The 26036-nt window shown below is 49.6% G+C and overlaps 1 protein-coding gene across 1 annotated transcript in view; it reads right to left on the bottom strand.

The window, feature by feature from the left end:
- The window catches only part of SYT6 (synaptotagmin 6), a 30834-nt gene extending 12024 nt beyond the window's left edge, over positions 1–18810 (bottom strand). The window contains exons 1-2 of the mRNA XM_013943614.2: positions 18617–18810; positions 1023–1359 (exon numbers count right to left, since the gene is read on the bottom strand). Coding sequence (XP_013799068.1) covers positions 1023–1359; positions 18617–18770 — 491 coding nt within the window. The 5' untranslated portion in view covers positions 18771–18810. The remainder of the gene's footprint in view (positions 1–1022; positions 1360–18616) is intronic.
- Between the last annotated feature and the right edge of the window lie 7226 nt (positions 18811–26036).

The following is a 26036-nucleotide window of genomic DNA, read 5'->3' on the forward strand; positions in this document are numbered from 1 at the left end:
GCTGCCCACAGTCCATGCTGGGCTCTGCCACCGGAGAAAGCGGTTTGCTGCCTTCCCGCCTACGCTTTGTTTGTCCTGGTTCAGTCAGACTGAGCTTCTGTTTTCTCCTCCGCAGAGAAGGTGCAATAAAAGCAGCGTGAGCATGTGCCTGACGCAGGGACGAGCAGCTGCCCGAAAGGCAGCGAAAGGCGGGATGTGGCAGAACGCTGTTTGTCACAGCGCTGGGCTGACTCCAGCCTCTTCCAAGCAGAAGGCTGAGCTTGGTGCCTTATTCATCCTGCAATACCGCAGCCAACTTCCTGCGCCAGGGCTGCTCGCACAGTTGTACTCTCCTACACATCACGCTCAGGCCAGCAAGGCGAGCAGAAGCGCTGGGATGCAGCCAGGACCCTGCGATCACCGCTTCCTGCCCTACTTTCGCGGCCTTCTGTGTCACGGCACAGGCGCCGCATTGCTCGGTGCTCTTGCAGAGAAGGTGCCCAAAGGCTCATGCAGCCTTTCCTTGATCTTAGAGTATGAAGCCGAAGTCTGTGTCCCTGGCTGAGACAGAAATGCTGCACTGATCGCAAGCACTGAACACAGCCAGTCCTCAGCTTGTGCAGCAAGTGATATGTCAATTCGGTTTATCTAATTGTTTCTGCTTTGAGCTACATCCACAAGAGAGAGCAAAAAGGGTTAATTCTGTCCAACAGTATACCGTCATTAATACTTCTGCCTGCCTCTCATGTTGCAACCAAATTAAAATGGCCAGAAGCATACTGACAGCTTGACACAATGAGGTCACGTCACAGTAATAGGGTTTGAATCCTTTATTTTTTTGCAAGGCCCCACAGTAAGCCAGTCTTAATACATCAACTGGTTGATGACCAGCCTTTGGAGAATAATCCAACCTGTAGGTGGGCATATTTTCTTTGGTTTCACTGGATGTATCTAAACCTCAGGCTCGATTAAATATTCCTCCTATCCTGCCACTTTCCGCAGATAAACGGTCTTTCCCGCACTGAGCACAGCGCGTCACTCACCTGGTGGAAGAGGTGGGCTCCGTGGTTTGCCGCTGTATCCGCGTACGCCGCATGATGTGGTCCTTCATGGACAGCTGGACCTCAGCCGGTATGTCTGGGGATGTGTGGCTGATCTTTACAGCGGCCTCCAAGAAACTTATGGTGCCCATGTCCTTGAGCTTGTCTGCCATGCTCTCCTTACTGTAGTCTGCCTCGCTCTGCAAGATGGCCAGGTTAGAAGAAATGGCCTTGTTCCTCCAGGGAACCCAGCACAGCTTCCAAAAGAGAAAGAGAAAAACTGCCACCAGGGCGAGTCCACACACAACAACTACCAGCGCAAGGAGGCTGACGGAGAGCTCTACAGGGCAGGAGAAGGTGGCCGTGGTGGGGGGAGGGAGGGACAGGGAAGGAAAAAAGAAAAGAAAGATTGTGAGAAAGCCGTAAGTAAGAGATGGTCCAAACAGACTTATGTCTCCCCCCCGGTGCTGCAAGTGAGAGTCAAACCCATGCAAACATCCCCCGTCGGATTCCTGCCCCAAACGCATCTGGGAGAAAAGGATGTCTCCGATGGCCAAGCTGTGACACTCAGCTGAACTATAAAGCATCCTGCTTGGTTTGGTTTGTGGCCCTGTCAAACAGCTGAGCCTCAAACCGAGCAGAATTGCAGAAAAACTGAACAACGGAAACCAGCTTCAACGCAGTGCTGGCAGAAACTGCCTTTTCGCTTCATAACAAAGGTGTACAGACACTATATTAAAAAAAAATCTACCCACCATAATTCTGAAAAGCAGATTGTTGTTGGACTATTAACGTTCACATCTTCTCCAGCTGTGCCAATGGGGAATTAAAAAAAAAAAAAACCCACAAGCTGCTGATGCAGTGAAACCAAATATAGAAGGAGGTTGTACAGCAAATATTACACATTCTTCCTTATTCTAAAGAGCACAGAGAAAACCAAAGTGAAAGCTGTGTTTCTGAGTCACTTTTACCTCATATGCTACATATTGCAGCATTTTAAGCTTCTCCAGAGAGGAAAGAGCTTCCATACCTGCGACTCAAGAATCGGGAAAAAAGGAGGAGCACATATACATGATCTAGGCTGTGAAAACATTCACAACACTTCAAAAAGAGAAAAGAGTGGTTGCTTTTAGTTCCTTTCTTACAGTATATAAATTCTCAGATTCCCACCCAAACTAACATTCCAAGAGTTTGGAACGCACGAAAAAGGCCCAGCCCCAGAGATGCAAACAGACCTCACCCTGGAATAGCCTGCTGGAGCAGGACCATGGAATGCTCATTTGCAGGTTAGTATGAATTCAAGGAGAAGAAGCACCTTGCCTCCTGCGTTATTTGTAGTGACCAGTAAAGCTCTACTCCGTTATTTATGTAAGCACAAGCCAGGACAGAAAAAACAGAAAAAAAATTAAATACTACAGACTTTTATACAGAATAACCATTACCTCTTACCGACTCCTGTTTCTGTGCCTGCTTGGACCATAGGTGTTTTGCTTTGATGTGTGAAACAGCAGTTAGCTAACTTGGTCCCCACAGACCAGAGACATGAAGCCATTGATTTGTCTAAATTCAGAGCTAAAATTACTCTAATGAATATATCACACACTCATAAAATTAACTGAAGAAAAGAACATAACAGATGTAGCAGCTAAAAAGTGAGACCATCATGCATGGAAGTGGATTAGACAGACATGGATTAGATGGATAAACTTCTATCAGATCAATATTTTATTTTTGTCCATATGAGTTCACTGCACCTCTTTAGATTATGTCTAACTACACTTAAGGCAAACAAATTCTCACCTCCAAGAGTTCTAAGAAATACTTGACCCACTCAAAAACTTCATTTAAAACAATCTCTCTCAAAATACATCCTTACCAGGCAGCTTAGCTTTTAGCAGATCATCTGGGAAATTCACATCTGTACTCCATCATAGCTACTATAAAAGTGATCCCTGAAATAGGTTTTTCCTTAAATAGAAATCATGGCAAGCAAGTTTTCCTCTTCCTCACCAGCCTCGCGTACAGGTCAACCTGTCAGACCTCTGCATATCACAGCTGGGGTAAATGAATAGGTCCCATCTCATCTATAATAAATAGGATTGCACAAGGCAGCAGTGGAACTTCCTTGGAGATTTGGCCAATGGTGTTCTCAGCAAAGCAGAGAGCACAAAGGTACTGCTTTCCTGTATTTTGAGTTAAGTCTTGGAATCATGCCCAGGATACTCAAACAGTTTCATAAGAATGCTTAAGAAGCTGGGTTTTTTGCAAGTATATCTTCTGTTCCTATTCTGATTCTTTCCTCTGCAAATGGTTTTAGAAATCCAGTAATCTTTTCCAGTACCATTCCTTCAAATCCTTGCAAGACATCCGCAGCTGGAGCCTGACTCAAACACACCCAGAGACGTCCATACACTCACAGACAGAATGAGCCTCAGTGACAAGCTGCTACCCAAAAGATTTTCCGCAAGAAGCTTCTTTATCCGCTTTAAAATTACTCCTATAACAAAAATGAGCTTTGCAGAGATAAATAACACATGGCATTTGTTGCTAGCAGTGACGTCAGCTGTGGGCACTGAATCACAGACACCTTTATCACTCTGTAAGGACACAGCTAAAACTAAAGACCATGTCTGCCCACAGCTCAACTTCAAAGACTTGCGTGGTGAATATCCTACAGGCCTAATAAAAATAGCTTTAAAAAGCCAACATCCCAACAGGGATGCTTTCAGGACAAATCTGCTTTGCAGATTCAGCTTTGACCAACTTCTTTCATCAGCAAATAACAGCTGATAACACAAGCCCTCCCCTTGATCTCCATTCCTTTCAGTTATTTAAATATTCAGGGTAAGATCTTATACAGGAAAGAGTTACAATGCAGAATCCATCACTGCTGAAAGTTGTTGATGTGGCAGAAAAGTTCCTGTTAAGATACATCTGTCCATTCCAGGAAATTATGCAGCATGCATAAATCTTCTAGCACACCAGACTCGTTAATGAAAAGCATCAGAAATAATCAGTTATCCCTTCTGAAAAATTGTTGCCAGCTCGAGAAAGATCTTAGTCCATGTCCCTTCTTGCTGAGCTGGCATTCATAACACATTTGACAGGATTCACAGATACTTTTATGCATGACCTCCTACTGTTTCCTCTGACGGCTCACATAAAACACAAGCAGAAGGGACTGGGATTTTACAGACTTTTTTAAGCATCTGCCTTAGAAGAACATTGGCTTGTCTGACAATGACATTGAATTACCCAAGATTTTTTCTTGACTTATTAAACTTAAATATCAGTTGGACAAAGTTGACCTTAATTGATTTAATGAGCTTTCTCTTGTGACTGTGAAAATACCAGCTACTTTAAAAAAAATACCTCGTATTCAAAATGTTATTAAAGGACATTTGAAGCATGAACTGTAAAAACAAGACAATCCCTTAGCCAACAGAAAATGCTAATCTTGGCCCTAGGGCCAGACATTTCTTGGATATTCCTGGCACCAAAGTAGGTCAGGCCTATCTGCCCAAAGACTTCTCCAGAGGTGGAAAGAGACCAGAAGGACACTCTAGCCTGGGAAAACCATTATTTTGTGTGTTTATATCACCCCACTGCATGTCCCCATCAACATTGAGCCCTCCCAAGTGGAGAGGTGGAGAGGGACGCGGGTGGTGGGTCTGGCAGCTACGAGGAGGATCCCGCTTAACGCCGGACAGCGTGGGAAGAGCTAAATTTCTCACACAGCTCCTACATTTTACATGTGTACCTGGACTTCTAAGAGAGCTGAGAACCTGGCCCAAACCCTAGAGAAACAAAGTCCTCATATCCCACAGCAGTGCCCCAGCAGTGACCACAGACAACCACCGCCAGCAGCCCTGGTCCTTCGCCCCAAAGCAGAGGCTTTTGCTGAGAGCATTTCTGCGCCAGGATAACCAGGAGAAGGCTCTTCTCGGCCGGGAATGAGCCTCTCACAAGTCACATCACAGATTCCCCGTCAGTGCAGTTCAGCGCTGAATTAACGACACGATGGTAAGAGGTGCTGCCCAAGTTAAATGGCGTTAGACATACAGAGAAACACAGCTTTCTAACCCAAAAACCATTTACAACCAGAACACGTGCCAGCACGTGTGAATCAAAGTCCTTGGAGACAGCACAAACAGCCTAGGTGGGGGTCGTTGCAGAAGCACCACCACGCTCCCATTTTCTCGCGGCGGGAGCCGCTGCGCGCAGATGAAGGAGACAGTGCGAGGGCAGTGAGGGGTCAGTGAGGTGGATGCAGACAGCCAGTTTCGTGGCCTGGTGCGTTTGGCAAGGGACGCGAGCACCAACATGCTGCAGTGCGATCCCCAGGGACCTGTGTAACTCGCTGAGCTGAAACCTGCAACAACTGATGGGAATGCCAAGAGCACCACGGAGACTGTTTGAAACCTATGAACTTTAACAGAGAATGACCATATTTCTCTTTTGGTTTGACTTCTTAGTTTGTGTTTTTTTACTGTTTTTGTGGGGTCTAATAACCTTGCTACTGATGCTTATAACAAAGCCCATAGGAGGGCTCAAAACTATAAAACTTCCCAGAAGGTCACTATCATCTGATGCATTCCTTGTGCCTTTCCGATAAAGTACGAGGTGGCCCAGAGCAGGGAGAAGGGACCAGTGTAGCAATTTAAAACTTTAAAGCTAAAAGCAAATTTAAGAAAGGGGGTCCTTTCCTGGTTAGTCTGACCCCCAGCCCTTGCCCCTGGTGCCCATGCATTCTGCTAGCAGCTCATTAGTAAAACTATCCATTTTGTTTCATCTTGGACAAGAACTAATTAAGAGAATATGGCAGAACCACGTTTCAGCTTTATGTCCCTTATGACTTTATACTACCCAAGCTGAAATACCAAAGGGGATAATTAGCAAAGTCCAAACAGAAAACGATTAATAATATGACAAAGCCATGATTACAACAGTCTATTAACTGCAAGACAATACTGGTCTAATTATGGCAACATTGATTTTTATTACTCTGAAGTAGCTTGCACTATCATTAGGAGATTCACAGATAATTCTGAGTTTAATGTGAAGAGTTATATTTAATATCTTAGTAGATGTAATTTAGCTTTTCTTCCACCCACTCCCCACAGAGAAAACAAAATACGTTTGATGGCTCTCTCAGCACTCCAGCATCTATTAGTCATTCTAACCACAGGCTGGGTTTAAACAAAGTTAGGATACCATGAGTGGAAATTCAACAGGACTGAAAAAAGCCTAAGTGCAATAGGCTGGGGCCTGCAGAGCGGGCTGGTGCTGGACGCGCACAGTGGCAGGAACCGCGAGCCGGCGGGACCTGCATTTCCCGACCCTGGGATGCGTTCCTGGGTGCGTGGGCACCTATGCATGTTCCTTATGCGTAAGCTTGGCTGTAGGAAAACCTGCGTGTGAGGGAGAGCTCTGGCTGGTTCGTTTCTGCTAGGTTTCTTTCAGTTAAACAGCGGCATTCAGCTATTCCGAGCCAAGGCACAGAGCGTGGAGCATCGCTGCCCGGAAAAGCAAGGAGAGGCACCTGGAGGTGGGGTGGTGGTGGCATACGCGAACCCTGCTTGCACAGGCTGCAGGACTGGTTTTCCAGTGTGACATATTGACCACTGTTCATTCTGTGCCAGGAGGCATTTCCAGGCTTCTCTGTCTGTTTTGCTTTGTTTTGCTCCTGCAGCAGTGCTTGTGAGAATATATTGCTCTTCTTCTGAGAGCCTGTGTAGAGATCATGCATCGCAATGATGGATTATGATGAGAGTCATTGCTGGAGGAGCAGACAGGCAGCTCTGGGGCTATGGAGGACCGTGTGAGGCACCCGCCAACTGCTGATCTAATTTTCCCTCCCTGGGGAAGCATCAGCGATATTAGCCCGAAAGCCGAGGCCTGGAGCTCAGGCAGGAGGAACTGGTGCATCACAGACACAGCTGGGGGGGGGGGGTCAGTGCAGGACAAGGCGGGGAGAGGAAGAGATTTCCATTAAATCCCAGCTATAGACATGTTTATTCAGCAATACTGTTCAGCTTTGAAGCTTTGCAGAGCTTCGAACAGACAGGGGACGTGGGACAGAGGCAGAATGCTAAAGCAGTGCAGCAGAACCGTATCTAGCACCACTACAGGAAAAAAAAAAAAACAGAACTACAACAGAGCCTGGGAACAACCCCTTTGGGAATGTGGCTGAAAACAAATCTTAGAATGCACCAAAGCAAAGCAGCAAGTAGAGCACTTGAAAAGAGGAGTTTTGAAAAGGAAATTGGCTCTCTTACAAACTGCGAATCTCAGCTCCGGGCCCGATGCTGAGCTTGATAAGAGAGGGGAGCTGCAGTGCAGCAACGTGCAGTTCCCAGCCTGCTCCTTACCCCCTCTCGCAGGCACAGGAGAGCAACACGGCAAAGATCAGATTTCCCATCACCCAACACACCGCCCGTTCTCGCATCAGCGAGGAGCTCTGTTTAACAGAGCCCACAGCTAGGCAGGCTCTGAGCTGTGCAGAGCATGCGTGCAAGGGAGAAACATTGCAAGACAGATGTGGTTGCTGGGAGCAGGTCCAGCGTGCCAGGCCTCTGTCGGATGTTCTCATCATCACAGCTTTGGGTTTGCTTGCTGCCTTTTGAGTGGCATCTGAAGCATCAACACCACTTCTCTTCTTGATTCACTGCTCTGCTCTCGAGATGGCTATGGGCCATAGGAACACATCCCGGAATATTCTCCAGCTACGGAGGTCATTAGCAGAATCACTCTGAAGCCTAACTGTGGTCGAGTAGCCCAAGAGTGCAGGAGTCACCGTGTCGTGAAGCCCTGCAGTGGGTGCTCCTGCCTAAACCAGGTGATGAAGATATAGGTCGTTAGCAGCAGGAAGCTATGTCACTATGTTCTCAAAAGATTTTAAAGCAGCAGGTCAGAAAGCAGTTGTGGAGCAAGCAGAGCAGACACTATCTCACACTGGGTGGTAATATGGGACACGAAGGAGCCCCGCACAGCAGCACGTCCATTGGCAGAAGCCAGAGCACCTTGGGGCGCTGGAGGTGGCACCTGCAGGTTCACAGGGCACAGACCTGCTTTCTTGGACCTTCCAAGCCCTTCCTTTCCAGGGACAACCTGAGTTGCCACCTCACTGCTCCGTCGGCGCCTGCTGACACCTTACTCAAACCAGCAGGAGCTCAGCTGCTCCACAGGTTTCCCTGCGGAGGAGCAGGGAGTGTTCCCTGGCTGAGGACAGCACAGCATCCTTGGAATACACTGGAGAGGAATGTGAAGTCACAGAAATACTGATTAGAAATAAGTAAAATTATTTTTGTTTCAGCTGTGCTCTGTTGCAGACCACAGTCGAATCGTGTTTTGTTGCTCCAAGTCAATCACACATAATTCCTCAAAGCACAACAAAGGCAGATTGAGAACAGTGTGAAAATGGGAAGAATTGTCTCAGATAATTTTATGAGAGGAACACTTTCACCTTAAATTCATCATACATGGTTAAATGGCAAGCTTTCTTCTCACCCTAGCAAAGGGGCAGAAAACTTCATGAGATGAACTTCCCAAACATCCTGAGAGGAAGCCCCAAGGGACTCTGATGTGTCCCTTTTGAAGCTGCACAGACTCAGCCTTCCTTCTGCATGAAACTAAAAGATTTGTCCTGTCCATGAGCTGCTAGACACCGAGCCTAGCACTATCAGCTTCCACCAGCCTCCTCCGTGATTGCTGGCTCCACAGGAGCCTGGACAGAGCCCCATCGTCTTCTGGGCGTATCCCAGCTACCGAGCAGACGAGAGGGAGACAGAGACATGAAAGCTCAGACTGGCTATGCCGAAGTTCCAGTAAAGAGAAACAACTTCTTAGAAATTAATTTGCTGCTACCACAGGGTTCCTGCAATACAGGAGCTTATTGGAATGCAAACTATAAGCTTCAAAGGCAGGGATGAATCAGAAGCTATTTCAAGAGTAATTATATAAGATTATAAAGTTCAAAACATCTCATTATTGCACGTTAAGTGTGAAGACAGCCTGCTTCAAGGAGAACTTGGAGAGAACCAGCGAGTCAACCAGCTATGACCTATGGTCTAGGCACAAAAAGCAACCTCCTAATGCCCGTCCAACAAAGCCTCCTTCACTATGCAATGGCAGATCTTTTCACCATTTACTATAGCTCTTTAGGGGATGTGGCTCTATAGCAGGCAGAATAACCAGAACAGTGTGGTATGGACAACTTCCTGCAAAGTTTTATTCTCCATTTGTTACTTAAGCAGTTATGTAGTTCATTGCCCAGGAATCCAGATATCAGCTTATTAGTGACAGTACTTGCAAAACTACACATTTTTTTAAATTCCAGTTCAAATTATGATTAAGGAGATGTTTAAACAATAAATTTGCACATGGACTAAAGTTTTATTCATTCTCTATCCATGAAGGAGTTACTGCTAGTGCTGTATGTCCAGATACTCTCTACAAATCCACATTTGCAGAAATTTCTAATGCTCAGAAGAACTTAGTTTTGAAATCAGTCTTGGGGTTTGGCTAAAAATGAAGTGTTTTATTCCAGTCAGACTGCACCTTTAAAATCTGGAGATTTTCAAAAAATAGGAAGGAAATAGAAAGAATAGCCTGGACACACAGTAACAGCAAGGAAAGCAGACAGGACCCAAGGGGCATCCCTTTCCAGCTACCCACAGTAATGGGAATACGGGCATTCCAGAGGGCTGGAAGGGGCCTGCCGAAGCACTTCCATCCCTTCAGCCAAGCTAGCAGCAACTTTCAAACCACATCCAGGAGCAGAAGGAAAATCTGGATGCTCCAGCCCAGACACGTCCCAGGAGACGAGGGAGCAGCAGTGTTTGGAAAACACTTCAGCCAAACCATATGCAGACCATCTCAGGGCCTCGGCGGCAAGCCTCTTCGTCCACCCGCTCCGAGGACTCAGGTGAGGCAGCAGCACCGCGTGCTGCTCCAAGCAAGTGCCTGAAACCCGGAGCAACAAGGAACCAGACACCCTGAGCTAAACCCGCTCAGCAGAGCAAGGATGGTCTCTCCCCATCCCGTGCTGAGAGGGCAGGGACACAGATCGTCTGCACTCCCAGCACCCTTCGCTGGTTTGGGGACAGGTCCAACTTCTCCATATGTTCACAGCATATTGTGCCACTTGGTTTCCAGTCCTTGCACGGAGAGGGACACAGTCACGAATGCCAAGCCAGCACTGCTTTTGCAGCCCAGGAACCTGCTCCAGGCAGCAAGCAGCCACCATTTATTTTATACCTTGTCTATAGCTGCAAAATCTCTGTGCAGTTGTTGCAATGGCTTCTGGCTGAGCACATAAGACGTTTGTTTGGGCTCCTGCCCAGCAGGTTCCCAACACCCTGCCGCAGAGCTGGCATAGACAGGTGCATTTGCCCGAGGGGACCGACAAAAGGCTGCTGAAACCAAATATTTTGGTATTCTGGGGTCAATTCACACACCGATTGCGATTTTCCTTCCAGACTGCATGAAAGGCACGTATGTTTATCAAACTTTTGTTGGTGTGTGCACCCAGAAGGAGAAGCTCCGAGCTGCTAGTAATGCCACATTTCTATTGTCAAAAGTGGGGAAAAAAATTTGTTCTGAACCAAGGAAACATTCCCCAGTGATTTAGGTTGCTTTGTGTCTCAATCAGCTGTTCTCCAGAGTATTATAAGTGAGATAGTAACAGTTGTCATTGCTTTATTCCTAACAGATGACAATCTAATGAACTATTATAAGCCACACTGAGTATAATTATAGTATATAGCTGTGCACTAACCCCATGACATTTTATCATAATATGCTGCAGCAGCATCTGTAAATGACTCAGTAATGCTGAACACACATGGTGTCCCGGGCTTGGGGTTAAGTAGCTGACACTAAATCTCATTTTCTGCCCATGAAGTGACCCCATACTTATAGGGGTTGAGCCGAGTACACCAGGAATGCCAGGGAAGCCTCGCTGAGCTTGCTCGAAATGGGAAATGTCTCTGTCCAGATCTCCTGAAGCTGAGCAGAACCAGGTAAATAGCAAAGCACCACAATACAGACACTTCTGAGATGTACCAGCACAACTTCATTTCCAGATGCAATGTAAACAAAACAAGCAAAAGCTCTTCACTGTCTCCCTTAAGCAAGCAAAGACCCTGGACCTTACAATTTCCTTCCAACACCTGGCCAAAGCTATGACTGTTGTGAGGTAGCAACAGGGAGGCTGGGGGCAGCAATGCCTCCTTGTCCGGGCTCCCAGCAGCAGGTCTGACATCTCACTGCCCTGCTTTTAACAATGAGCTTTGCTTTGGGCAGAATACTTCCCTGTGGCTCTTTGGCCCCTCTGTGATTCAGAAGAACCACAGCCAAGCTGTTCCCAAAACATCTCAGGATGGAGCTTGCTTGGAAGGAGAATCGGGGCCTCCTCCCACCCCATCCCAGCCTCCAGCCTGGGAGTGCCAAGCCCACTAAGAGCAGGCGAGGGAACGGCAACCCTCGATGCAGCGCAGGACACCGGGGAGGCAGCAACCCCGTCAGAGCCCGGGCGCCACACAGAAGGCAGCCTGCCTGCCAGGAGAAGCAGAGATCTTCCAGCCTGCAGTGTGCTCTCAGCCGGAGGGGGCAGAAGGCCCAAGCTGGGGCCAAGGCAGCCTGGGAAGCTTTCCCACTGCTTTCCCGCAGCATGGGCTCTGCAGGAACAGCCGGCCGAGCGCCCGCCCAGTGGCGAGGGCTCCTCGACTGGCCACCTTGGAGAGCGTGGGACAAGCTTTGCTGCCTGGAGCCGTTCTGTAGCAAACACATCCTGTGCATGGGATGAGGGTTCACGCAGGGCTCCCCTGGCCCCGGCTGCTGGAAAGACTCCCCTGGCCTGGATAACATACAAATCTCTGTGTCCAGGAGGTTGGGCTGCCAGCTACTTCTGTCTAGAGCCAATGTGACCATGTAAGCCCATGCCTCTCCCTCCTCTCGCACTTGCCACCGCTGCTAATACCTGGCACACAGAGGACACTGGTCTGCATGGTGAAAAGCACCAAAGCGTTGGAAACTGTCTCTCCGCAGGCTGCAGAGCAGCCGGGAAGGATCCCCCATCACCTACGTGCAGAGGATGGGTAGCTGGTACCTGGTACAGAGAACCCACGTTCCTGCTGGCAGCGCAGCCCTACGAGACCAGTGTCTGCTCATCCCAAGGCGCAGGAGTGGCTGGTACCTGGTACAGAGAACCCACGCTCCTGCTGGCAGCGCAGCCCTACGAGACCAGTGTCTGCTCATCCCAAGGCGCAGGAGTGGCTCCTGCCATGCCGCACGCAGCCAGCTCCAGCCTGAGCGCTCGGCTCCTGCTGCTGGCCGCTGCTCCCGGGCAGCTGGCAACAAAGAGCTGCTTAACCCCTGCAAGGCAGCGTGGAGTGGCTGCCCACACGGAGCGGCTGCTGCCCTGCAGCCTGGCAGGTGGATCCTTCCTTCTCCCTTCGCAGCCACCCGCCTCACTCCCTGATGTGCTCCATAAACCCTATGAGCATGAACACCATGACCGGCGCCAGGTTCGGGGCTGAGGTCGGATAACTCTGGGCAAAGGTGCGCAGACATCTGAGAGAGAAACTGCTGCGTATGGCAAGAATGCATCTGAGGAGGTGCTTGCTATACTTAACACTGTGCTACAACAGTACATGCATTTCTTTGCAGCAGTCACAAACATGCACAGAAAATCAGAGTAATACTTACATTACCAAAGACCCTAGTGCGCTAGAATTTCTGGGCAATTATTTTTCAGTGGTACCAAGTATTCCAGGATTTTACATCCCCATGATTTTTGAAAAAAGGGTTTTTGAAAGGACTTGCATGAACTGTGTATATAGCATCCTGCCTTTAGTCTTTACTGCTCAGTTTCCTGTGATATTGTCAAACACTAACATGCTACAACATAACAAACCAAACTAAATATAAAGGTGGCCCTAATTAGCATCTGTAATTTCACTATGTATAAAACACCTGCAGGATAACTTCCTCTTTTCCTTAGAGAATTTAATTTACGGTCACCCCAAACATCCCCTCTCCCTCCTTCCAGGATGCCATTTTGCAATGTGCAAGTATAATTAAAGACAATGCACAGCACAGAGACGAATCACATCGCCCCTGAACAACTGCCACCATAAGTGACTGTTACATTAGTGAGTCCTCTGGAGGGAAATGATAAGGGCTGTTACAGATAAGCTTCCTGTTCTTATGATTTACAAACAGAAAGATATATATACACTATTGCCTCTGAAGAACAAATAACAAATATTAAAGCTAGACAAAGATGACTAACCAACATGAGATGGAAACATGGGGTCCTAAGGAAGGATGAGATTGTACCTAGAAAGATGAACAGTAAGAGATTAAACAGGTAATAAAAAGCCAGGATAGTTGAAGCTACAAAGTTAAATGAAGACTTATATCGGAACTGAGATGCACATAGGGTCCTGGTTTTGTCTCTGAAAAACGAAGGCACATATGTGAGACTGAATGTTAGTGAATACACGGTAGATGTATATGGCTGTGCACACTGCACCAATACGACTTCAGAGATGTCAAGAAACAAACATCTGTAAACACAAAAATGCCAGTTTCTCAGAATCATCCTGCAAAACAACGGAGAAGATCAGAGCAAGGATATGCCCTGATTTGAACCAGCTGAAAGCACATGCTTGGTCTCAGTGAAACACAGGGAAAATACTGAAAGCAAGAGAAAATGTTTCAACAGCAGAGACAAACTGCTGAAGCAAAATGTTCATTAAGGCAAAGAGGGCCCATGTTATAAAGAAAGGCAAAAAATTAATGAAGCAACTTTGGAAATGTGGACTCACCAAGGAGGCGTCTGCTCCTCAGCTCTCCCTGACCACCGTCCTCAGCCCACTCACAGGCGCAGTTAACATCAGCAGCGCTCTGGCTGCCCGTTTCTATGGAGTTTCCGATGCTGATCCCTGCCTGTGCATGCGGCTGCCGCAGCTGCACTGGAATACGCTCCGAGGGCCAGGAAACCTACCAGCACCGTCAGCCTCCCTGCACTGCTTCAGGAATGGATCAGCCAGCAGCAACTAGCCAGACCCAAACCTGCGTCTGTGCAGAGAAGTACTTAGAAAGCCCCTAAATACACACATTCCCCACAGCTCCGAAGAAGCATTTTATTTACTAGGACCATCACAGTGCAGATGATAGTGCTAGCACTTAATACATAAGCACAGATGCATGTTCATAGACAGGCTATATAATCCATTTATCTTGGACTTATGCCTCTAGTTTTGTGCATTTAATCTTATTTTAATAATAGCTTTGCAAGCCTCCCTTCCAGCAGCAAGGTTTGAACCTGACACCTTCAGGATCAAAGCACAAACCTGTCTTACTTGAGCTAGAGAGCTAATCCACTGCACATAGCGCTAGCTGGCTCCTTTGCTGCCTGTGGACCAAACTCTGACAGAGAGCAGCAAGGTCCATTTACAGTTGCATTACTCAGTGCTAGGAGAGAGCCTTGCCCCAAGGACCCTTGATACGCCTCGCATGCTTGGTCACTGGAACACACGCTCCAGTGATTAATATTAGTTTTGCCTGGATAGCTTCAAACATGTTCACTGTTATGGAACCATATTTGCTTAAAATGCACTTCAACAGTGATTCAGAGTGTTACTGCAGACAGTACGTTAACTCAAGGTTCATCCATATTTCATAACTAGGGGCTGGAGATATCCCATATCAGTAAATAGGCATGTCATCAATTTCCCCACTACTCAAACTATTGGAATAATTCTTTCCAAGAAAAATATTTCAGAAGCAATTTCTCCACATAAAACAGTTTCCCCCCCCCCTTTCAGCATTCCTGCAGTGAAAAAGCCCATATTGCATAAAAATGCACCTATATCTCTGCCTGCAGCAGAAACACTCATGGATATGTGGTTTTTAGCTTTTTATTAGTCCTTGCGAAGTGCCAGGAGGGTGCTCAGTGCTGTAGACAATGTACTGCTGGCAGCGTGAAGTTTGGGAGGAACGGTTCACTCCGAGGGCAAAACACTGACTGTGCTAAAACATCTGGGAGGGCAGCTGGCAAAGCGTGTTGGGAAACTGAAACTATCTTAAAGGCTCTTCTGCTTTTGCATCTTCCCCAGTTGTCCCTTTCCTTCCTCTCCCTTCAGCCTGGTACCCCGCGCTAGGAAAGCCCGAGAGCACTTTGCTGAGGAGGATCAGGGCATGGAGAAGGGTTGAGGGGGTGCATGCACCACGCCAGGAGCAGCGGGGACTGCTGTGCACACGGCCTCACCGCAACAGCAACATCTCTGCACATCATCAGTGTACCACATCTTATTCTACAGGTCAGGGGAGCTTTTTGGGTTTTTTTATGGATGCACTTAGGCAACAGAAAAGTTATTTAAATAAAGCAGCAGGGTATTGGTGCAAACAGAGCCCAGGGGTCCTGGACGTGCCCTAACCCTGGTGTAAATCCCTTTCTGTACAACACGCGCGCAAGGTCCTTTCAGGTCGGCAAGCATCCCTGGTCAGACTCCAGCAGTGGCTGGCGGCAGCGTGGCACGGTGCGGTGGGCAGCAGGGAAGAGCCGTCGGTGGCAGGAGCAGGCTGTGTGTCGTTCAGCGCCGGACCTGCCGCCAGGAGATCGCTCTGCTCCTGGCATTGCCACAGGCGAAGCCGCCAGCAAACGCTTGCCCTCGCGCAGGCGCTGAGGCGGCAGCACCAGCCGCCATCCCCGTCCACACGCCTGGTTTTTCCAACACACGCAGGTTACTGCTGGGTTACTGGCCAGCAGCAGCCTGCCGTGCTCCTCTGTACGGCACTGTACAGCATCCTGGAGAAACGCTGCAGCTACGTTTTCTTATTAAGTTGGAGAGAATCAGATTTTACCGGGTTTTATGTAACCCTAACTACACTGAGTAAAGGACATCTACTGTATTCATACTTTTCATACCCAACTGAAAACTCTTCAGAACCCACCAATCACTGCATAAAAGCAGCGTTGTGCAGTCTGACACGCTCTTACATAAACTGCTCGGCAGCATTTTACTATTCAGTTTTTTAGGGATCAGCGGTGTCAGCTGCAGCTCAAGGAGGCCAGTGATGGCTGGCTCATTTCTCGGCAGCTTCGCGGCATCCCCAGCAGATACTGCTCTCATGGTATGCAACAGGCTCAGCAAACAAACCGCTCTCGCAGTCGAACGGCAAGCAGCCCTGCAGAGGCAGCCCTGCACCCTGCTTGGGAGCGTGGCACTGCTTTCACCCGCCTGCTCACAAGTGAGGCAGGCGCCCATGCGATCCCCAATAGCCCTGGCTGCTTTACCCATTACCTGATAGGTTTAGCCAGGAGGTAACAGAGATGTGACTGAAGCCACATGAAAATGACAGAGGGTCAATTTTATGCCAGCGACAGCAAGCAGCCCATCAGCAGCTATCTCCTTATCACCACAGTGCTGGCTTTTTTTTTTGTTTAAATACACTCAAGACATTAACATCTGCAGTCTATCACCTAGAGGAATATAGCTACAAGAACAAGCTATGGCGGATCCGTCTTGGCCCTCTTCATCAGGGCCAACACCATGCAGTTCAGAGGAAGGGGTAGGAAACCCTGTTGCAGGACGGCTGCTTGCTATGGACACCTGGCTTTCCCAAGTAGCAATTTATACTGCAGACATGAATTCTGGGATCTTTTGTAAGCTTCTAACATCTCTGATGTGGCTCTAGGTACTCATTACCCACATGAGATGTAATCCATCCTCCACCTTCTTGGGATTTTTGCCTCAAAGTCCTTTTGCAGCCGTGAGCTCCATGTAGCAGCTGAACATCCTGCAGAAACACACTTCTGTCTGCTCAGGCTGGCATCTCTCTCCGTGACCCGCTACCATTCGTTATTGTAGTGAAGAAAGTGAACCCGCATCCAGGTTATTCAGGCTGTGAACTCCACCACCAAGAAAAGCTTCAGCAGGATCCAGTGCTCCTTCTGCATTGCCCTTCCTTCAACTCTGCTGTTTGCACTGATATGGCAACTCTGCCTCAAAGCCCTGTCACTACCCATCTCTGCACCACCTCGCCTTTTATTTGCACATCTTTACACAGAAGGAGCGAGCAGACCTGCATACAGGACTCCAGGTGGCTGACAGCAGATTTGCTTAACATAGGTCCTCAGTGTGAAACAGGCAGAGTGCAAGTGCAGATCATGAGACGCACACCCAGACACTAATGGGAAAGGTGGCTCGTCACCATCATTGAAGCATTAGTTAACAGTTAATGACAATAGTTTTGTTTTCCTTGCTGGAGCAGTTCTGCATCTAGGCATTTGAGAACTACTACTACTAGCTGGGGCCAGGCAGTGTCCTTGGGGCTGTCGAGACATAAGAACAGACCCAGGCCTGCAGAGCAGAGACAGCAGCTGTAGCTGCTAAGGCGCCCAGCAGGACCGGCCCAGGGCGCTGGGACGGGGGCTGACAGAGCGGACAAGAGGTCTGCAGCTATCAAAGGGTACGATGTGACTGTGATCTGCAAGTGGGTTGACGAGGTCCGTAACAGACTGCATTAACACATGCCAGGCACCTATCTGCCATAGGTGGTGGGCAGAAGGAGCAGTACAGGTATTCCTGCTGCACGCAGTTATGAAAGCATCAGTTTTGGTACCAAGGTAAAAACTTATGAAACAATGCAGTAAATTATTTGCAATGCAGAAAACAGCTGTACTGGGTGCAACAGGCCAGGACAGCACCAGCGATAAGAGGCCTCCAGAAGAAGCAGGTATAAGGCAAAGAGATTTTAAGATGATGAGTAGCCTACAGGCAGAGTAGGATGTGACACTAAGGCATTAGGCTGGAGAAAATGACAAGAGAGTGGCGGAAGCACTGCTGGAAGCAAAGACGACAGAAATCCAGCAAGCCACGAAGCTGCCAGGGGCACCCTGGGGCCAGCTGTGTCCTGAAAATCAAAACACTGGCAGGCAGGAATGGGAGGAACCGAAGCATGGCGACACGATGAGCCTCGGGCAGGAGCTGACGGGCCCCCGTGCAGCTCAGAACTTCACACAGGGCTTGGGGAGAGCAAAACAAACGCATCAAAGGACATTACGATCCTTCATTGGCTAACAAACATCCGCGCAAGTCCTACCTTTTCTTAACTGGGGTAACAACAATCAATTCCTGACATCTTAGCTTCTTAAATGGGCTTTTTGTTGCTGTTTTATATAGGACAGGAGTCTGGTTTTACTAAAACAGGGAACTTTCACAGAAACTTTGAGTTATCAGCCATCTCTTCACCAGCACCTCCCTGCAGCATCACCCCACTTCTACTTGCTGCTGTGCCCATGGCTGCTAACCACCCCAGGCTGCAGGGCACCACAGCAACAGACTGGGAAGCATTTTCACCCAAGCACCCTCGCTCAGCTGTGGATCAAGCAAATGCGCATAATGACACGGACACGTGCTGGGACCGTCACCCTTGGCTCCAGCGCTGGAGACAGCAAACATTTCCCTCCCCTTGCACGAGTCCTCGTGCCCATGCATTTCCCTCCCCTTGCACGAGTCCTCACACCCGTGTGGCACTCTGCAGTCGCGAGCACTGCTCGTGAACCCAGGAGCAGGCTACACTACCTGGCTCCGAGATGCTCAGGCTCTGGTCCGAGGGCAGCAGGAGGAATTCCCGGCAGGAGTCCAGGTCCAGGCTAGGCAGGCTCTTCTTGCGGCACAGCTCGGTGACGATGCGCACTGCCCTCTGACAGCGGCTGTCATCCTTGGTGCCGCTCATCTCCCACTCCGCATCCTCTGCCACCCCCTCTCCGCTGACCAGGAAAGTCCAACTAGAAAAAAAGCATTTGTTCACTTTTAATCACCATAACAGAATTATGCCAGTCCCACCCTTGGCTTGGCAGCACTGTAAGGGGCAGCCAGTGCCGGGCAGGGCTCCAACGCTGCAGACCCTCTGCCAACTTGCAGCTCGGTCCCCAGAAACCACAGCTCTGTGCAACCCTGCCGGTGCTGCGATCGTCTTATTGCTCTGAGATCAGATATCTCTTTACTGCCAAGGCGTGTACCAGACAGAGAACCTCCTACCAAATCCAGTTTGATACCCTCCATACTACATTTTTAAAGCTGCAGCCCAGATAATTCTTCTTAACCCCTTCGTGGCTGCCTCCCTCTCTCAGTTCTCCAGGTGCAGCGATTCGAATCCCAGTCCCAGAGCATTTTGGCAAAGAAGTGACTGCCAAAATGTTCTGGCCAAGAACAGCACATCACCAGCCCAGAAAAGCTAGCCTGCTCTGGTGAGTACTGCATACACTAAACTGCCAAGGGCAACATAAGAAAAGCAGCAAGTTTTATTGATTTGTTCACACCAGTGCTAGCACACTAGGCTGCAGATGGCAATAGAGATCGAGAATGCCATTGCATTTTGCAGTTAGAAGCTTTTTAGTTTTCTGCAGCATTTTTTGATTCCTGTTGCAGTTTAGCAGACAGGTCACGCCAGATGACAGAGCTACACTTCTGAACAGAGAACGCCTTTGACAGGCATGAGAAAAGAAGCAGATCACATAACAGGCAATTAAAGTTATATTCAGCAGAATGACTTGTTGCAGCTCCTGGAGAGAGAGGCTCGTGCAAATACGATGAGTGTGCTGGAGAGCCAGGGATAAGCTGCCCGGGTCCCTCAGCCCCACGTCTCCAAGCAGGTTTGGCTTCGTGCCCTTGCGTTTATTGTGTCTGTTAATCACCAGCTGGAGCGCTTTGGGCTGGCACGCCACGCGAGTCCCAGGAGCCGCACAGGCTCGTCAGGCTGCGCCAAGGCAGCGGCCCCCAGCAGTCCTCCAGGGCCACGTGGGCGCGTGCATGGTTGCAACCCACCGGCGGCACAGGGCTGAGTGCGGGCCGGGTGCCCCAGACCCCTGCCGCCCACCCAGCAGCTGCCGCGGCGCTTTGCCCAGCACAGACACTGCTTGGCGCGCGCAGCTTGCTTATGAAGTGCTTCTCCCTCCAAAAACTTCTGCTGCCATGACAATGTGATTGACATCTTTAGTTAAGACAGCAGTGTCCTGCGATTAGTCACACAGAGACACTCCTAATCAGAAACCACCACTTCCCGGTCGGTGCTGCAGAACCACCTGCTGCAAACTGTTTGCGGTGTGCTGGTGAGCTGGGAGGCACTGCTGGAAGTTCGCCACACACAAGGGTGAATCCCAATGCCATCACCACCATCGTAGGTGCGAGCCATGCACACACAGCACCAGACTGCCCTGCACTAGGAGCCAACGCTCTCTAGAGAAGAGCACCCAAACAGCCCCAAGAAGCAACCAGGTTCACATATGCCACTGTGCCCAGGACACTGCCGCTGCCTCCACGGGAACAGCTCCTGCCCGTGCTGCCAGGACTTGCACCAGGAACGGAAAGCCTGGAGCACCTCCACCACGTATTGCATCCAGATCTGGGTTTACCTTAAAGAGATTTCAACAGGCGAAAGAGGAAAAAAACCCTCAGGAAAAGGTTAATACCCAGTTGAGAGCTTGTAACACAGAGATCAATAACAAAATTTAATTATTTGGAAAGAGAGAAGCTAATTTTATTTCAAAGATAATACCAAGAACTTTTTCCTTTTAAATTTAAAGTCACCTTGGGCTAATTATTCACCTTCACTTATGTTGCAGAGGAGCCCAAGCTCACTGGGTTGCAAGAGGAGACCCTGCTGCGAGCACACGTGCGCTCGAGAATTATTCCTTCAGAATATAAGAACAGACTTCTTCGCTCCTTTTAACTTTGCATCCATGTCATAGGCACTGCTTGTTCCAGGTACAAGGCAGGAGAACAGCCAGAGAGTCTCCACTGGAATGGCAGCTGCTTCCCAATCCCCCGGGGCGCCTGTATTTAATCTCAGCCTTCAGGAGAATACAAGCTAAACTGATATCTGTAGCAGAAAATAAGTAGTTGTAAGCTATTCTCCACCCCACACTGTGTTTATGAAATATTTGCCATATTCTAGTTATTTTTACCCCTCCCGATGGAATACAAGGAATAAAGATAGCAGTATTCCTGTAATAGAGAAAGCAAAAACAATGGTGCACAGTTGTGCCTCAGAGAATACTGCACTGCTTTCATTACAAGAGAAAATTAACATGTAAAAAGAAGCCTGAGATCTCTTTGATTAGCCTGCTTGATCAGCCTCTAGATAATGTCCCAGGACTGCAATATCTGCTTTGCCCTTTGCACCAGGGTGTCCCACTCAGCGCTTCAGAGACAACACAGGCTGTCTCCTTGCCGATAAAGCTTTCCGGATGGGCACATCCGACACCCACGGGGCGTCACTCCAGCCGAGGGGCCTGATGCCCATCCACGAGAGGGGGGCAGTTGCAATGCCCGGAGTCACGCGTTTCCCTGCAGGGGCCAACAGCTCCTTAACCGCCTTGCTCTGCGGTGTCTGCTCTGAATGTAGCCCAAACCAGGTCTTTGGCCACCGAGCCCTGAGAGACCTTGGCTCTCCTGACCCCCAGGGACGGATCCTGCTGCCTGGCCTGCCTAGATACAGGCAGATCCCTATCCCAGATCTATCAGAGCTTCCTCTGCAAGGACCTCCTGGGGAGCTCAAAGGGGCCTTTGCAACTCTCCTGCTAGCAAAAAGCAAGCAAAAGCCCACCAATCACTACTCAATAAGCTCCTTCCAAAGGTCACAGTAGACAGAAGGGTTAATTCCAGCTGACAGATACACTGGGAATCATTTCTGTTCCCAGGGACCTTTGTAGAGAAACATAACCAGCCTTGTCTATCAGCTGTGCAGCAGATGGGACTTTCCCAAGCCAGTGGTTCCTGTGACATCTACTTCCCACAGCTGCATATCCCCCATGTCTCGGACGCAGGCCTAGGGCAGCCCCACCACATGTGCCCGCCTTGCCTTCCTACCCACCCGAAACCTACACCCAGCCTACTCGCACCTTCCTGCCAGGAGCGTGGGGCATGCTCACGCGGCCATGCCCCGCTCCCAGCAAACTGCCCCGACGCCCGCAGCCGACCGAGCCTCTTCCCAGGACGAAACCGCCTGCTCCCGCGTGGAGCCCAGCACGCACAAGGCTGTGTTCGAGCACCATCTGGTGACACCTAAGAGAGTGTAAAAGCGCGAGCTGGTAACTCACAGGCTCTGCAGAGTGATGGGTAACCTGCAGGTCGCAGTCTCTGCTCTCAGACAGGAGGAGCATCAGGCCACGAGAGGTTTGTTATTCACCGAACGTTCCCTGCTCCCCAGCACCATCGCTGCAGGGCTCCGAACACGTGCACTTTGCCTTTCCTACTGAGCACGAATTGCTGTTATGAATTATTATTATTATTATGAATTATTGAGCATGTGGAGGATCTGTAATCTGCCAAGGCAACCCAAGACAGCTGTGTGCTGAATTTGCCAGGGTCTTTCCCATTCCCAGATTCTAGCTTGTCCTTCTGCACAACAACCCCTTAACTGTCCTCAGAGACACCAACCGCCCCAGCAGAGACTCCGACTGACCACCTGGGGCAGAGATGCTGACCGACCACCCGGGACAGAGACACCAACCGACCGCCCGGGGCAGAGACACCGACCGACCGCCCCGGCAGAGACGCCGACCGACCGCCCTGGCAGACGGCCCCGTACGGCTACCAGACGGTGCAGGGACTGCTGCAGGCCGGACACGGTGGTGTGGAGGGACACTGCAGCAGAGCTGCAATTATGCCAATGTGTAATAAAAGCAAAATGATCTATGAAAAAATAATAATAATCCAGACTCTCTCCCCATTCCTACAGTGGTGGAGAGCCGTGGGCAGACATGGGGAACTGCCATGAAGCCGGCAGTAAGGTCTTTTGGGGCCCCTGGCAGAGCAGCCGTAGCACCGCTTCCAGCGGGAGGCGAAGGAGAGACAGATGGATGCCACAGCGCAGGGGCCCACGGGCTGGGCCAGGCCGCTCCGCTCTGCCAAACGCATCGCTTGCTGCAGCTGTGAGTTAGACAAAACAGCAGCGCTGGAATCGGCCCTCGAGCACAGATCAACTGCAGAGACTCTTTGCAATACTCATTTGACAAAAATAAACACATGAAGAAGTTGACAGTATCTGCTAATGGGCTCAGCAGAAACAACCAACTTGTGTCTCTCCGATCCATTATTCATGGAAACCCTTAATCCAAAGCATCAATAACAGCTTGATAAAAGCTTTACAGACTCATTGCGTCTTCCTCCAAGGTGCTATGCACACAAAAAAGCTCGTGATGAGTCCAATGCCGAGAAAATAGAGAAGATACCTGAAACAGAGAAGTTAACACCCGTGCTGGGCCTCCTCACCAGGGACCATGTCCCACTCAAGCACCTGCCGGCAGGAGCGACCCACCGGGCTGCTCCCTAGCACGGCGCCCGGCATCACCCTCCTCCACCCATAGCCGCGTCCCTGCGGCTGCCGCCCCGGCCCGGCTGCCCGCCTGGCACCGCGGGGAAGGAGTGAGAAGCGGGTGGGCAGCTGGGCCCCAGCAGGGCTGGGCTCCAGCCCGAGCACAATGCTTGAGCTGTGCGTTTATCTCATCTCAGCCTACCTCAAGGAGCATATCTGCCTGCAGGGCCGATCCCGGGAGACCCTTGTCTGCCAGCCAGGAGCTGCTGCAGCCACCTCTTCTTCACGCAGCATAGCCCATACTGCTTTCAGCAGTAATTAGCAGCCCGAATTACAGCCCGAAAGGCCAGCATGCCTGTACGAGCTCAGGGAGGAGGCAGTGCCCAGCCAGGCCTGTTGTGTTGCCCTGATAAAGCTGGCACAGGCTCTCTGGTGCAGAGCCGTGGGCTACCTTAGCTGGCAGCTTCGTGACACGTGGCTTGCAGCAAGCAGACATGGGAAAAGAAAAGAAACATCCCAGAAGAGAGGTCCTAAAACCCCCAGCCCTATGGAGGCTTACCATACATTTACCAAACAAGTCTAAATTTGCAGGTTTGCTTCACTCCGCTGACAGTCGCCATCTCTCCCGAGGCTCCACTGGGCCTTCACCTGCAGCACCTGGAATCTGCCCCGCTCCCAGAAGGCGGCCAGCCACGGTCACCAAAACATTAAACTGTGTCCTTTAGACTGGACACAGAAGCTTAGAAAAACAGAAAAATAATGTTTGAGGAAGAGGCACCAACACTCGGGAAAGATGCACACGAGCTGTAGCAGGCGACGCGGGTGTGTTTGGACCGTCGCTATCAAGTGCTGCCCCATCACAGCGTGGCTGGACCTCATCCCTCCTGCTCTGCCGTGGAGGCACCGGGGGCCGTAACCCCACAGCCACCCCACCTGGCTTGGCAACCCAGGGAGGAGGGGCTCACAGCGGAGGAGCAGAGCCAGCAGCACTGTGTATCCTGACGCCTTTCAGGACTAGAAACTTCCCATGCATCCACTCCCGGGGCAAGAGCCATTGAGGCTGCCAGAATTTAAAGAAATTGCCACAAAATGCAACTGTGCTCATCGCAGGGATGCACTTGCACTCGCCAGTGGCGACAGGGTTTCTACCTGCTGGTAGAATTTCAGGTGGAAAGAGGAGGTAAAGACCCTCAAATTTTGGCAACCGGATTGCAACCTTTTCTGATGTGGTAAGCAGGGTAGTCTAAATTTTAGCTAGAACAAACATGTACTTTAGTATAAAGTTAATACTACCTTTTCCTAAAAGGCAGCTTTTTCATCATGGTGTTTCTGTGATACTAAACCACAACAAGTATTTGAAATGAAGAGTATGAGAAAACAGGAGAAATGAACAGCAAGAGAAAACACAACTTCTCAGGGAGTTACAGCCTGAAGCACACTAATTCCTGCTTCAAACCCTACAGCTGTAGTTGAACTCAGTCATACCCTACAAAAACGCCTCAGCTGAACTCCACCTTTGGCTCTGATATGGTAAGGCACACGACTGCACCAGTAGCAACACCAGCACAAGAAAAAGGGATTTGATCAGTAAGGAGGAGAGTTTAAGACATAAACACCAAACTGATTAAATGGCAAACGAACACAACCACAGCATTGCATGTGTGCAAGCATGGGCCATTTCTGAACCGTGTACAAGAACTGCCGACCATGCGGGAGCAGCCTCCTCTTCCCTTACAACCCTAAAACCCTTCCCTTGTCCTCCCCCGATCACAGCACCAGGCAAAGCTGCTCAGCAGGGGGGTTTCGATTCCTGCAATGTGGACTGGCCAACCAACCAAACTGCTGTAGTTGTTGTTCATGCTCCCCTGTATTCTGAGCCACATTTATACCCAAGTGCAGGGACACACATACGTTACTGCATTGCTCTGGTCCCCCAGAAATTCACTTACTAAGCAAAGAAACACGCTGTCCCTAGCTGTGTATTCACTATGGACTCAGTTCCAAAAGAAAAAATACGCTAATAGCACATAGAGCTGAGCAGGGCAGAGAAGTGTATTTAACTAGGGGTGCAAAGGCTACGGAGGGTCCACTCAACGCCTTTCTCACCTTCCTGGGACTCGCTGCACTAGGCGTGGGAAGCGGAGCCCCAGGGCAGCCCCTTGCAGACCTCCGCCGTCAGGTCTGCCAAGCCTTCGGAAATCATCCAGGCCCCATTAACTAAACACTGCAACTGGGATTTTCCTTGGTGAGCTGCAATCCTCAGAACTGCACCTCCCAGCAAGCTGCACCAAACTCCAGGACAACAGCAGCTTCTTGATGAGCGGCAGGGGAAAAAAAAAAAAAAAGCCTACAGAAACCTTACAACCCCTAACCTACCATATGTATGCCAAGTACTAGGCGTAAATATAGGCGACAAATCATTTTATGGACCAGAAAGTGCAGAGTGATGAAACCCCAATATCTCAAATCCAAACTCTGGACCGAGTTTAGAATTCAGTATTTTCTCTTTAAACTGCTCATTGGCACAGATCATGCAGCCTCAGGTGGTCACATTTTAATTGCTGCAGTTAAAATTTCACCAAGGTGTTTAGCCATATTTCCTTCTTCCAAGTATTAGGAAACTCTGTCGCCAGTGGTGTGTTAGTACCTTATGACCTAACCCACATTTGCAAAAAAGAAACTCAA

The sequence above is a fragment of the Apteryx mantelli genome, chromosome 25 (genome assembly GCF_036417845.1).
Source record: "Apteryx mantelli isolate bAptMan1 chromosome 25, bAptMan1.hap1, whole genome shotgun sequence".
NCBI lineage: Eukaryota > Metazoa > Chordata > Aves > Apterygiformes > Apterygidae > Apteryx > Apteryx mantelli.